The sequence below is a fragment of the Euprymna scolopes genome, chromosome 1, assembly GCF_053919585.1.
Source record: "Euprymna scolopes isolate OS-2025 chromosome 1, ASM5391958v1, whole genome shotgun sequence".
NCBI lineage: Eukaryota > Metazoa > Mollusca > Cephalopoda > Sepiida > Sepiolidae > Euprymna > Euprymna scolopes.
The window spans coordinates 152520812-152536920 of record NC_136482.1 but is presented as its reverse complement, the minus strand read 5'-3'; the positions used below and the strand labels follow the sequence as shown (position 1 = coordinate 152536920).

General features: G+C 31.1%; 1 protein-coding gene across 1 annotated transcript in view; it reads right to left on the bottom strand.

Moving 5' to 3' along the window:
* Positions 1–200: 200 nt before the first annotated feature.
* Positions 201–16109, bottom strand: part of LOC145276721 (E3 ubiquitin-protein ligase RNFT1-like) — an 89371-nt gene continuing 73462 nt past the window's right edge. The window contains exons 6-9 of the mRNA XM_080127934.1: positions 11740–11886; positions 7783–7848; positions 1308–1409; positions 201–726 (exon numbers count right to left, since the gene is read on the bottom strand). Coding sequence (XP_079984060.1) covers positions 595–726; positions 1308–1409; positions 7783–7848; positions 11740–11886 — 447 coding nt within the window. The 3' untranslated portion in view covers positions 201–594. The remainder of the gene's footprint in view (positions 727–1307; positions 1410–7782; positions 7849–11739; positions 11887–16109) is intronic.

The following is a 16109-nucleotide window of genomic DNA, read 5'->3' as shown; positions in this document are numbered from 1 at the left end:
AGGACAAAGGTAGAGAGAGGGAGGGAGGAGAACAAAAGTAGAGAGAGAGGGGGAAGAAGGAGGAGAACAAAAGTAGAGAGAGAGAGGGAGGAGGAAAACAAAAGTAGAGAGAGAGAGAGGAGATGGTTAGCAAAGAAGAAGAGAATGGAAGAATAAACAAGGACAGAAAGGAAAGACTGAAAAAGGAAGGAAAGAAAAAATATTTTTAATTATTTTTTTCTTTTTATTAAAATCAAACAAACACCGTTGTCGTCTCATCTCTGCAACCTCACATTACTAATTGTGATCAGAGATTTAAAACCCTCACTGCCAAATAGTAAAGTTATCTCCGTAATCCCAGAATAATGAAATGTCCGATGCAAGTTGTTAGGTTTTATTTCAATGAAATGAAATTAAAAGAAACACAGCCAAAAATCCGGATGATCCACATAAAAGGATTTGATGGAGACAAAGAAACTGTCTCCCGAATATCTGATTGATTTCCACTGGCATAAAAATGGCAGAGGAACAAAAGGTGGAAGATGTTGCAACACGAAAGGCCAGTGGCATTAATTAGATTCTTACATCGACAGGTAATCAACATAAATAGCAGATTCAGTACCATTGGATGAAATAACTGGTTGAGGCTTCCCCACATGGAGTATGGTCTGTAATTCGAGTTCGACACATCGGACACGTCTGTTCCCGATCAAACCACAGCGACACACAATCTTCACAGAATATGTGCTAAAAAAAAATGAAATAAAAAAATAAAAAAAGTAAAAATCCTTAAAATTGAAATATTCAGAGAGATAAATAGACAAACTGTTTTAACCAATCATTTCCAGTTATTTAGTACTAAACCACACTACCTATTGTAAATTATTAATTTTAAATGGTTAAGTAAAGATATATTGATATTTTTACCAATATTTGTCAGGAAATTGTGTTCATACCTTTCCAGTATTTAAAAAAAAAAAAAAAAAAATAGTTCCTTTAAAATAAGTTATTAAAATTTATTAAGAATAATACCAAATTTAGTCATTTTTGTATAGAAAATATGCAAATATCAAAAAAATAACAGTAACAATACTAATACCAATTTATGCAATTGTAGAATTCATTGCGTACTATTGAATCATTAAAAGTAAATTAAAAAGCAGCAGTAAATAATTGTCATCTACACTTTTTGAAGAAAATTTTAATGGAAAAATAAAACCAATCAAAACTTTGAATATGAAAGAAAAAAATGTTTTTTTTGATATATTTGATATGTGAATATTATATTGTTAATATATAACAAAACATGAAAAGTGAGCGAGACTTACTTTACAACTGAGTTTGACTGGATTTGCAAAGTCATCATGACAAATTGGGCAGGACTCTCCAGCTATGTGAACCTCTTCAGATGTTGGTTTTGTACCCAAATTCTGTAACAAAAAGATTAGAAAATGTTTTTTTTTATATACACATCAACTCTTATGCTAAAATTTGCAGATTTACTAGTAGGCCGCCCAGCGTTGCCCAGTCATAAAATATGCATAATTCTTCTTTATTATGGACAGAAATACCATAGATATTAAACATAATGTTAAATTCTTTTAAAAAATAATTAAATAAAAATAACGGAAAGAAACTGAGACATGTGCATACGAGTATTTAAGAGAAACAATTCACTTCTTGTAAATAAAAAAAAAAAAAATACTTGAGCTGAGATCGAAATCAAAACCTCAAGACAGTCAATAAAGAATGATAACCTTCAGCTAGCGTGACATGCTCTTTACAAAGTGTTTTTAAACAGACTTATATTTAACATAAGGAACCTGTAATGTGAACCATTCACACATGTGCAATCATGAAAAAGTTAGCAAACAGAAAAATCAAACCACTGCCACGGACCAAATTTTTAATTTTGACCCCTTAAAAGCCTTTTTTTTTCCAAATGAAAACCGATTAAAAAGTTTTCAATGTTTGAATAACCTATATACCATATCTCAAGTCTGTAGATTAAAAATTTGTCAAGTATATAGAGAAGTCTCCTCACACACACACATTCTCACTTTTATAGATATATAGACAATAATCATTCATATTTTTTATTGCAAATTAGACCACCCATGCCCCGTTGAGTCAGTACTTATTCTATACAGAGTTTGAGACAAGTTTGATCATTTTTTCTTATTCTTTCATTTCAGTACTATTTGAAGTATTTAATAGTCATCAAGTACAACAAATAGTTATTTCTGTATACTATTGCTGGGTTCGAGAGCTGGATGGAAACTATGGACATTTAAAAATCACTAAAATATTAGAAACGGGGTGATCTCCATAATGGTGATTCAATCCAGATTTTAACTTAGGAAATCTCCTCTACAGCTCAGTGCTCCTTGAATACTTTAAAGGCTGTGAGATATGATCTGGAAAATTGTGAGAGACATGGAAGCAGTAGCTAGTAGAAAGCGTGATAGCATTCTGTGTCCACATAACGAAATTAGTCATGAAGTTTTAAAAAAAACAAAAACGGGTGCAACAAGATCTAATACATACATCAACAAGAAAGCGCTGAACGAGACTCTTCATACAAGTCCAAATAATCAGCACCAAGATTAAAGAGAACCACCTAAGCCAAGAAACTTCTTAACAAGGTCAAACACCAAGTCAAGCTGAAGATACTAGGATTCTTCTCAGGACCAGTTACATAATACCAGATAACTAGCCTAGATGAATTCTGCATGTGTTCCAGAATTTATTTTTCTACATAGTCACAACCATTCTCAATGAACTTTTGCCAGGAATTCAATGATACATTTCTGCTTCTGACACACATCCATGACAGAGGTTGCTTTCTCAGAATCTCACACTGTCAATATCTGCAACAGCAAAATGAATCTTTTAAGTACAGTCATCATAACAATGCAATTTGCAATCTCCTCTGATCTATTCAGGCAGAATAAAAAAGAGGCATTACTTTTGGAATGCCATATATCCCCTTTAAAATAGTATGTATGCCCCATAAAGATAGCACCTGCCCTGTTTTTGTGTTTTATGGAACAATTATGTCAGAGTTTTTGAGAATAGCTCGCGTTACTTTAAAATTAACAGATTTTATACCACCAGTTTCTAGCTTAGTAATAAGTATGATAAAACAAGTTGGGGATAAAAATAAAATATTTAAACAGTTAAATAAAGCACTTGTTCGTTATCCTGAGGCTTTTAAATCGTTTAAGATAAACCAGACTATATTAATAAAGGAAATCCAAAACTATATTAGCAATGTATAAAATGTATTTATAATTACATATAATAAATTTATGTAAAAAAAATGTATATGTAAAAATATTTTTAACCTTTATATATCTAATTTTAAATAAATAAGAATGTAAATATATTAAATACTAATCATAGTGGGGTGATAAGTAATTAAATGGATTAATCCTAATCTTATAAATACAAGACTGATAAATTAAATGTATCCCTTTTAAATGTGGAAATTGATGAATCGCACAGGTAAGAAAATCATTTTTATACTATGAAAAGGTTAGTAATTGCAATTAAGAACAGGAAATTGGATCAAATGTTTGTAACATGTCTTCTTCCTAAGATTAAGAGTGGTGGTGTTTGATCAACACTGCTGGAGAGCCATGATGTAATATACTGTTTTGTTTTTAAATCCCCGAAACAGTGTTTCATGGTAAACAACTGATGATCCCTTGAAAAATAAATTATGGGTATTATAGTAAATTCGAGAGCGAGTTGATGCAGTGATTGCAGGTGATTAAATGACTTACTGACTAGATGGTTTTCTAACGAATGATAAAAAATATTTTTTTATATAGTTGTAAAGGTTAAAAACTTCAAAGACTATATATATATATATATATATATATATATATATATATATATAAGCAAGATAAGACAGATTAAAGATCAGGCGAAATATCCAGGTAGATATTACTTTGAGGTTATACTTTCAGGGTGATCCTAGCCAAAAAGGTAAAGCTCAATATTAAAAATCGAGCAATATATAAGTTTAATGATTAAAGTTAAATTCTGAAAATCAAAAGAAAAACACATATATTCGAGTTAAGAATTTATTGTTTGACGCAAGGAATATATAGAGGGGCAAACAAATTTTTAATTTGAATATATGTGTTTATATTTTGATTTTCAGAATTTAACTTTAACCACAAAACTTATATATATATATATATACACACACACACACACACACACACACACACACACACACACACACACACACAGGGGCCCAACAATATTTTTCGGACACTTTAGTAGTCGACTTTCTGAGTACCACAGAGTGGCAAAATTCCTTCAATAGAATAGCATAAACATAAAGACAATACCTGTAATAAAAATTGAAGAAAATCGATTAGGTAAGGAAAAATATTCAATTTTCATTTTTTACAAAACACACGCAATATTATTTTTCGGACAGCATTTAAAAACTGTTACTAGTCTGTAATATCACTTTTCTTCTCAATAACTTTTATCAATCCCTCTTCATAATGATCAAACATATGCACAATAACATCTCTACGTGTTTCTATTAGTTGTTTTTGGCATCTAGTATTCATTCCCATAGTTAAGCCTCTTTCGTTATTTCAGGTCCATCATAGACAAGTTGCACAAACATTTCCCAAACTTTTTCCATTAAATTTAGATCTTGGCTTTTTGCAGGCAATTCCAAAGTAGTCATATGCACTTTAGCCATCCATTCTTTCATGAGTTTTGACACATGGATGCTGTAATTGTCTTGCTGTAGAACAAAATCATTCCTTATCTCTCTTCTTATCCTTGGTAGGGCTTTCTCGTCCAGCAACTGTTTGTAGCTTTTGCTGTTCTGTCGTCCTTTCAGCCACTCCAACCATATATTTCCATTAGCAAAGATCATACCCCAAAACCATAACTCCTTCTCCTCTTCCCATCTGTCGTTTGTTCAGTACAACAGACTCACCCCTTCTCGACCAAGTACATCATCCATCTGGCCCAACAAACTTGAAACGCTTCTCATCAGTAAATATAACCTTCTTAAAGTCAACATGTTTTGTTAACCACCTATTAACACTCTCCCGTCTTGCTCCTTTGTGTTTCTTTGTTAGTGTAATTTTTCTTAGCCTTTGCATACTTCAAACAAATCCTATGCAGCGTTCTTTGTACTGTTCGGACATTTACATCCAATTCACATTTCTCCTTCACTTTTCTTGCTGTAACTTTTTCTCCTGATGTCAAAAGCCATGTCACAGTCCTCTTCATTCTCCTTTCAGTCCTCTTGCCAATTGATCTTTTCCGTCCTCTCTTCTTTTTCCGCTCGACGTTTGTCTTCAGCATGTATTCCACCGTTGATTTTGACAGCTTCAAATCTATGGCGATCCTTCTGATGCTGAGGCCATCTTTCCGCTTCTTCCGTGCCAAACAAATGACTTCTTTTGAATGCATTTTACCTCATTAAACCTAATTGTTTTGCCAGTAGAATACAACAGCTAATTGATTCTAATGATGACAAGTGTACAAACAGAAAATTTGCATAAAGCAACATATACATGAACATAGCTCTTAATAAAATAGGATTTTTTGTCATGTCCGAAAAAGTGTTGCACAAATTTTTGCAAAAAAATCACAAAAAACTAAAATTATCAAAGCCAAACTAAAAAAAATGATTAAACTAGTAGTGGATTTTCACTCCTTAACTACGTACTTACAACCTCAAAAGTTTTTGGCATTAGTAACCACCTTCAAGTATTTTTTTCAAAGTGTCCAAAAAATATTGTTGGCCCCCTGTATATATATATATGTATATATATATATACACTAGCAGGCCACCCAGCATTGTTTAAATATGATATTTGATTAATGCAGATTTCATATTTATTATTATATTAGACCCAATACATAGTAATGATTTAAAAATTAAAAAAAAAAAAAATGGACTTGTGTGCTACTACCGAGAATTGAAACCAAAATGTTTAGCTTACGATTTACTTTTTCCTTTGGCGTTAATGCCTGAGCTATAAAGACTGGTTTGCTGTAAAGCTAATAATTAAAACATGAACCGATAACTATTATGTTATGCATGCATATTCGTAATGCCATCGTTTGACCTGCACCTGGCAAATTCCATTTGTTTAATTTTCACACTTTTGCACCAATTTTCCCCGGTTAAAACCCAAATGGGTTCGAATATCCTATATATTAAGTTTCATGTCTATAGACCAAAAACTGATAGGAATTTTTTAAACAAATATATATATATATATATGTAAATATATATAGGAAGAGGTTTGTGTTTAACATAACGTTTTTTTACATAATTATGCAAGTATAAATCATGTAGAATATCTGCATGAATATAATTACATGTAATAGTTAAAAAAAGATGATCATCTCATAAGAAAACCGAAAAAACTAATAGAGAATTAATTAAAATGAACATTTAAAAGAATATGCAAATTAGCAAGTTGATATAATTTAAAGTGTGTATACATTTTATTGAGATATATATATATATATATTCATAGCAAGCATTTCATCAATGCATATCTGACTAAAAAGAAGCCAGTGTTTCTGCTTGTTCTGTGTTTTTTGACTAGCAAACCAGCATTTTGTTCCTATGAGAACAAGAATTGTTCACATTTAATAATGCTATTGATCATATTATACTATGGTAAGAAAATGCAATAAAATTGACAAACTTATTAATGTCACTGATGCGTTAAATAATGTTTTAAAAATATTTTTAATTTCTTTTTTATCCTCATACGATGCATGGTTGATGGCGGAGTTGTAAAATTGGAGGAAGAATGAGAATTAAGATATTTTAGATTTTTGTGAAATTTTAGATTGTCTTGACCTGAATAAAAATAAACTTCTGTTCATTATCCAGACATCACACATTAATATTTTACCAGAAGGTTTGGCTCAAAACAGAATTTCCAGAGTTCTGATATGCTTACAAGTGGAATACAAAAGGTAATTGGAAAAAAAAAAAAAATGAACAAATTTAATATCATAACGAATATAATCAAAATGCAAGGCAAACAAAAACAATGAATATTGATTTTTTTTTATGCAAAAAATTTCACACATGTTCATACTGGCCAATAGTCTATAAAGTCCATTAAATTAATACATATTTTCTTTTTCTCTTCATGGTGAGACACATCTTTTGTTTAATCCACCATTTCTTTTCTCTCAATTGCTTTTCATTCTTGATCTTACTACATCTTTCTAATTCAACAGCTGTGGTCCATCTCCTCATGATCCGAAAACTTGACTGGCAGTAAACATATCACTGTCCAAAATAAAAAACCTGTTCCTAATTACTCTAATCCCCCCCCCCCTCACTTTTTTTTTCTTCCATTTTTTTCCTTTAATGTTACCCACTCACCTACTCCCATGAAGCAATGCTGAGCGTTAGGAAGCAGCAGAAAAAAAAAGTCAGACAAAAAAATGAGAAATACTTTATGAAGAAAAGAACAATAGTAAAAATTTCTATAAAATAAAAAAAAATCTTCCAAGAAATGATTGAACAATAAAGTCTTATTGAAGTGACTTGTTTTCATATTACGTGCAGATCTGGAGAAAAAAAACATCTACATTTCTTTCCTCAGTTGAAGAATGGAAATCCATTTAAGATGCACATAAGCAACTTTTTAAGAATATCAAAAAGTTATTGGAAACCCAAAATGTTCTTAAAGCTTAACAATACTGCATTATAAATTTCAAAATTTTGGCCAATTAGCACCCCACACAATCCCCCCAACATGTACATCTGTGTTCACTTACCATATCACTGTTAAATTTCTGATAAGTTTTCCATAAATCAGAGGATTTTATATACACCAAATTAAGCTGAAAAAAAAAAAAAAAAAAAAAAAAATTGTTTATGCTTCAAAATAAAAACATTTCTCAAATAAAATAAAAGAATGATTCCATTTCAATATTAATTAAAAAAAAAAGTTTCAATACAGTATAACTCCTATAATTTGAACATCCGCTTCGTTCAAATTAGAGAATGCTGTTCAAGTTTCTGCAGTTAACTTTAATTTTCTAAGAATTAAGAAATAGTAAATGAAATTCATTGCTATATGATACTTCAAGTATATATTAAGTTGAGTTTATGATATATTGCAAGTAAGAATTGTTAAATATTATTACCAGGAACAAAAACATTGAAAATAAATTAAATCTACTCTTACTTGTTAGGTATTTATTACCTAAGTTATCATCTACAGAAATCATACATTTATGTAAAATACAGTTTTTTTTTCATTGAATGAATCTCATTGCAGTTTCTATTTTCATCGATTGAGCTCTTGTATTCCATAAGCGATCACAAAAATCTACAATTTCTTGGTTCTGTAGCTTATGATTATAGCTCTTCGGAGTGACATTGCTTGCAAAACATAGTTGTCATTAAAGTAAGGACTTTTTTCTATAAATTTTATAACAGTCTCCATAGACTTTTCTGCATCATCCCATGATATTGCTTCATCAGAGTGTTCTTGGTTATTTACTTTAGGGTCAAGAGAATGGGAGCTGTCACTATTTTCATCACCATTATGTTTATGAGTTCCAGAAGCATTAGCGCATACCATCACTATTAGTCTTTCTTTATTTAATTTGAATCCTTTTATTTTCTGCTCCTCGGATCCGGCTAATGTTTTTGTAGGTAAGCACTTCCAATTTACGCCACTTTCATCAGCGTTGTAAACATCCTCTGGTGTTAAACCATAATCGGCAATTATTGTCTTGAATTTGTCACAATAATTTGATGCTGCATGTGTATCAGCATAGAGTTGTTCGCCTGACATTGTTGTCTTATAACATGTCTACTCTTAAAGCTCCTAAGCCAGCCTTCACTGAATTTCATATTTTTTGCGATACTCAACTCTTCCTTAAGAGATTTTGCTTTAGTAATTAACATGGGCCCAGATATTGCTACACCTTCATTCCATTTTGCTACAAACCACTCATACAATATTCGATCGAATTCAACTTGCTTTGGTCTGCGAAGAGTCCTCCTTTTGACATATGTTTTATTTGAAGAGAAAGGCGCGGCCTTCAATATTTCCTTCTTTTTCTTTTTGATGTAAAACAGTGTACTTCTTCCAATCTTATAATCTCTCAATATAACGCTATTTTCAACTCCAGCATCTAATTTTTCTATAATTTGTCGTTTTTGGAGTAAAGTCAGTGTCACTTGTTTTCTTTTAGAGTTGCAAGCCATTGTGATGAGTTGTTTTACACTATTTTAAATATAGCAATCTGAAAAAAATTTGCAGTTAGTGTTAATTAATTATCAATAGCTAATCTACATTAATTACATAGTACCAATATTAACATTTCTGCACAATATCTGACTAAACCATGTAAACAGTTTTACTGCAACTCGGCATCAAATATGCTAATACAATTTCAATGACGAGACAGCTCAAGTTTAGAGAAAGTCCAGGTTTAGAAGAAGTCCAAATGAGAGGAAGTCCAACTTTAGAGGAAGTTCAAATTAAAGGAGTTTTACTGTATTTAAAAAGTATAATTTCTAAATTTTTGACATCAGATTTTATACTCTATAATCCATATTGTTTGGATTATTCGGACTACTCTTCTCATCTTGAGTATCATTTTTTACAAATACAAATTACTGACAGAATAAGAGCATGCTACCCCCATGGACTAAATAAAAGGTTCCATTTGAGATTCCATGCAGATTCACAAATTCAGCAAAATATACCTGAAGAGGGTTGGAGGTTATATGGATAGAAAACATTGTGAAAATAACATCCAAGATGAGAACAGTAGTCCGAAGAACCCAAATAATTCCAAATTTAAAAGTAAATTTAAAAATAGAAAATGTTTAATGATTTCTTTTAACTGTTCCTCCTGCGTTCATCCCGCTGTGGTCAGGTCTGCACTGGATTTTTTTTCATCCAGATTTAATAGTAACACTCACAGTCTGATCAATAAAACATACCATCTGTTGCCAGAGCTTTGAAATGATTTTACATACAGCACCTGACATTTCCACATGCTCAATCATTAAGTATTGGCCAGGTTCAATGTTGCTTGACTTTAACTTAGAGATGTTATAGGAATCATGATTATAGTCATATTTCACTACACCAACACTATCTTTAGTAAGTTCAGATTCTTTCAAAGCATCATCTAAAATCTTTTAAGTCCATGAAAATTAAATGTTCAAATACCGCACAGTATTATTTTGTTAAATCCAATTTTGAATTAAATTTAGTTCTCGCAATGAAATATTTTTTTATTATATCAGGCTAAAGTTAGGCCATAGTCCATTTGGCAATGAGTTTCTGGTCCATGTAGGGGCAACCCTATATACCAAGAGGCTCTCACTACCAGCTTCCCCTCCCCTCCTCTCGGGGAAGCTGGTCCCCTTCCCACTCTCCATATTAAAAAACAGTCTCATGCCTAATTTGCTCTTGTAGGGAAGCAAATAAATACCCAGTTTATTTTTCACGGGACATGTGTTACATGGAGAGAAATGGGATGAAAATGAGACAATGGATATGTAATGAGACTCTTAAAAGTTAGTTCCGATCATCTCAGACTAAGATTAAATCTGGACAATATCAAGATATGTGTGCGGAAGAAGAGACTTCGATAAATTGGCCACATTAAAAAGAAAGGATGGGAGTTTTAAGTTTAGTAGATGCAGAACAATTTATTTCATGGAAATCGCTCCAGACAAGACCCGAACCCACTTGATGTAAAGAGCTTAAAAAAAAAAAAAAAAAGTTAAAAACTAGCCAATAACAAAAGAAGGCTTATTCTGGTCCACTTTCTACTTTATAGCTTGAAGTAACAGGTCCAATTTACAGAAAGCCAAGAAAAAGATGAAAGGAAGTGATAAAAATGGGCCTTCTGAAAAAGAGGATAAATAAAGACCTGCCCAAAGATGGATTATTTATTTATTTGCAGACTATCATCCTCACCTTCTTAGTTGCTGTTTCACCATGTTTTGACCAACTACTCCTCTGGCCTTCTTCAGATGGTTAACCACGACAGGATAGGAATGCAAAGTAGGTCAAAGGATTAGTTGGCCAAAACGTGGGGAGACAACAACAACAACAACTATGGAAGGCAATAATTACAGAGGATACAGTATCAACATTCCTATCCCGTCATCGTTAGCCACCTGAAGGAGGCTAGAAGAATAGTTGGCCAAAATGTCATGAAACAACAACTACGAAGATGAGGATAACAAACCGCAAATAAATAACTATACAAATTACTCATCTCAAAGGATTTCAATGAAAATAATACAAAGATAGGTTACTTTCGAAGTCAATTTCTTAAAAGTGTCTCTAAGGCATAACACAATGTAAAATGGATGTTAAACCAAATATGATGATGATATAATGATATTACTTTTAACTTGATTAATAGCATATTCCAAAAATACATTATTCCATTAGAAAATAAATCTAATTACATGGGAGATTTATTGTTTGAAATTCATAGTTTGATTATATATAAAGAGTTTCAGACTAAGAGTTCCTCATTAATTATTCTGGCAATCATGATAAATCTTTCCTATTCCTTTTTTTTCTTTAGAAAAGTAATTAAATCGATACAAACTCAATCCGACTACAGAAATAATAAGACGCAAAAATAGTTTCAAATCATTGCTAAGTTACTAGTTAATAATTTAACCAATTTTTTAAAAACACACAAATTATGTAAACACACACATTATATATGTATAAGACTTACCTTAAAAATTGTATAAATCAGAAGAAGAAAAGTTGAAAACCACTGACCCCCAAAGGAATCATCAAGTAAAAAGTAGACCCAGGGGGCAATTGGAGTTAGGCAACCATAAAAATATATTACTTTTTCAATCAACATAAAATATTTGCCCTGATAAAAAGAAAAATAGAAAAAAATATAAATTGATAAATAATCTATTCAGGCAGTTTTTGTCAGATGTATTTTAGGTTGCAATATTATTATTCAAATAAAAAAGGTGAAAAATAGTCTTATTTTTAAATACTTTTTTCTTTTTTTATTAAACATGCTAACTCATGAAAAAAACAAACACCCACTGTAAAAAAAAAAAAAAAAAAAAAATACTTCCATGAGAACAAAGTTTTTAATGTGAAGAAAATCCAGCTCTCAAAAAAAAAAAAAAAAAAAAAAAAAAAAAGGAAGGGGGGGGGGAGGTACAGGATTTAAAAAAAAAATACTTCAGTATAGAAGGATTACTTCTATCTAAACAAGGTCAGAACTTATTCTGGTTAGATTTTTTTGTTTTTTTTACATTTTTTTCTTAGTTTGTTTACACAATACCATGGTAGAATTTGAATTTTTTTTTACATTTTTTTTTTTACATTTTTTTCTTAGTTTGTTTACACAATACCATGGTAGAATTTGAATGCCTAATCCAGAAAACATAGCATTTGAAGCTCAATAAGATTCCTTCAGTATTGTTACATAGAGGTTATATTTTAGAAGGGATGATGTACGTATTATATATTGTTGTTGACTGTTCGTATTAGAGTGTTCATGTTGGTGTGCAGATATATCGCATATATATAAAGAGAGAGACAGTTCTGTATATATAAAGAGACAGGGTACATGTTAATACAGGAGAGCCGACAGCATGTAATACACAATGAGAGAAGATTTGATATATAGATAGATAGACTGATAGTTAGAGGAGATAGTTTGACATTTATACGTTTGACAGTTCTGTGAATGGGAGTGTTTCTATAACCCTGACATGTTTCCTTACCTATTTTTGAGATGATTTTCACAAAGTTCTTATAATATAAATTGACAATACCTTCCTGTTGAATAACATAACACAAAGATGCAGATGCAAAAAGATGAAGTTGTTCATTTATTCCATTTCGACCGGTCAATGGCTTTGCATCAAGGAATTCAAGTCTCTACATGATTCTTTCTTCTCCCCTTCGCTTCCAAGGTTCCATGTCAGCTCTGTCTCTGACTTCTCTCATCTCCCCTGACTAACTGACTCACTCACTCTTTGCCAAGCTCCAACTATATTGAAAACTCATGACATCATTGCATGACCAACACATGCATATCAGATATGCGGCCTGACATGCCTCACGTTTCTACAAAGCCGACTCTCTAACCTAATTTTTGATTAACCCACTTTACAAACATTTTCCATTGTCCGTTTTTAAATTCCTTATTTTAATTTCATTTCTTTAACAGAAACAAAATTACATCATTACATTCCTTTTTCAATAAACAGATATCTAACTATTTTATGTGAACTAAACAATGGTAATTCTACATTCCATTTTCAATAACATTCTGTATTATTTATTTTAACTTATGATCAGAATTCTCAATTCCAAATCTAGCTTCGCAAGTTCGAATCTTCGGCTATCCTACCTCATATTTACTCACAAGAACAGGCAACTTGTTCTTGTAACAGTATTACTACATACTAACTCATACAAATAACATTGCATCTTCTCCAAACAATGTTGCCTCTTGTCACAGCATTTAGCTGGATACTCCATTAGATAAGATGAATCTGGTGAGATCACAAGAATGATAAAACTATAACATAATTAAGTGGTTAACTGAGCCAAGAAAGATTAATCTTCCTCACTTTTTCACTAACTCAATGCTTTAGAGATAAAGGAGAAGTTTAATACAACACTCGGATATTTATGTATCTCAGAGTTAGCCTCAAAAAGGAGCGTGTGGATTTCTGGGAACTTAATTTATATCAAATTAATTAAAATTCATCATATTATTAAGGAGGCAATCTTGTCATGGGAAAAGGGGGCACTGGAACTACATTCCTTAGAAATTTTTTTTTTCTTTTAGTGAATAATCAGGTTCTTCGGGGTGTGTGCACATTTATTGCTGATTGGTACATATTTGTTAGTTACGGTCAGTTATTGTACTTCCTAAGTTCCAATGTGCTACCAGAAGTGGTGACAAGGCAAATCAGTTCCTTTGCTTTTATTGTCCTTTAGTGAAGTGATTCATTGAAATAAAAAAAAAGGACATTATTGAAAAATATACAATAAAACTTAAAATTATATACAGATAAAAATAACACGTATTTGCACTTTTAAAAACAAAATTTTTAAAAAGTTCTTATTTAATTTGAAATTTTATAAAAAAGTATAAAATAAAATTATTGTACTTCAAATAAATGAAATTATTGAAATCAAAAGAACAAAATTTCAAATATCATAAAAAAATCAAACAAAAAAACATGTTCTTGCATTTGAGACCCCCCTCCCCATGTTAAATAATAACTTTTCTTCATTTCTCGTGGTCTAAAAATTAAAACATGGCTACCTTTTGCTTGGTGTCATAACAAATTGTGTTTCCCCTGTTTAAAATAAAAAAATAAAAAAATAAAAAAAAGACTACTTGATCAAATTACGTGAATTTTTTTTTTTTTTTTGTGACTTAATTTCATAACAGGTATGTACAATATAATTTTTTCAATATTTTAATTTTTTTTATGTTTTGATTAAACTGTATTAGTACCAAAACTCCATCTGGACTGTTCGGCATACAAGTTGAAGAAACTATTGCTGTGACAAACGTTTCACAACTTCTTATGTATGATATAATCGTTATTATAAAAATGAAAAAAAAAAAAAAAAAATGCAAGAGAATTTTTTGTTTTGTAAGCCCATGCAATCTTCCACTACTGCTGCTGATATATTTATTGAATGAGGAAAAATTGTGTGGAGTTTGTACTGAGGAGGCATCTACAATGCTTGGTTGTAAGTCTGGCTTTTAATTGTTAGTTAAAAAAAAGTGCCTCCAGAAGTAATTGGTATTCACTGTATGACTCATCGACAAGTATTAGCTACTAAGATGTTACCATTCAAAGATGGGCTTAACCGAGCGATTAAGGCAGTAAATGTTGTTAATTCAAGGCCACTTGCAACACCGCTCTTCAAAGTTTTATGTGAAGATTTGAGACATTGAAATGCATACAGTATTACTATTTTACAAAGAGGTAAGGCGGCTATCGAAAGGACAGATTTTGAAATAATTTTTTGAATGAAAAGGGCTGTAAATATTTCTAGCTTCTCAAAATGCAAGCGAATATGAGACATTGTTGATGGATAAATATACATTGTGTAAATTGGCATACCTGGTGGACATTTTTGAGATATTTAACAGTATTAATACAGAGTTATAGGGTAAGGAAAGTATGATATCGTTGTCTGAAAATATTGTCTTTTAAAATGGAATTGGATCACCAAAAATTACCCCCCCAAAAAAACATTATCCATGTTCCTAACACTTGCCCAATTTGTCAAAGCAGCAAATGAAATTAACATCAATGACTTATATGGCTTGATACTGTTCAAATAAGTCATTTTCCCGATGAACGTTACAATCAACTGTTTCAATACCAGTGTATCTGATATCCCTGAAGCAGCAGAAGAGTTCATTGACTTATAAAACAATTTCGAAGCTAAATCAATAATAAAGTTTGGTAAACTGCAACTATAAGAAATTTTGGGAAAAAATTTCTAAAAATTTCAATATTAGAAATTGTAATAAGGAATTTGCCATTCCCAACAACTTATGTGAAGTAGCATTCTCCCAACATCTCATCCTTACAAACAAACACTGGAATCAACTAAATATGGAAGACAATCTTAGGTATATCATATCGACAACAGAGTCCAGGATAGAATTGCTAGCCAAAAAACTGCAATACCAATCATCTCATTGAGGTCAGTTCATAAACATACTTTGTATAACAGTGAAGATTTGTGTGTTCGAATAATTTTGAATTGATTTGCAATTAATTTTGTAGCAGCTTTGAAATTTTTTTAGGAATAAATTTGGAATTAACCATGAATTTATGAAATGTATACTTACTTTACAAATATAAATAATCTATAATCGCAATATATGGCAATTTGTTGTACAAAAAAACGAATGTATATATATAGTAGAACTCCGGGATACAGTGACCCTAAGACACATTTGTTTTCAGGTTACAATGTGGAATAAGATGTTTCTCCGGCCCCTGGTTACTTTATTTGCCCCCGCCTTACGATGTTATTTATGTTATTTGATTATATACATGTGTATTATATACTGTACTGTATTTT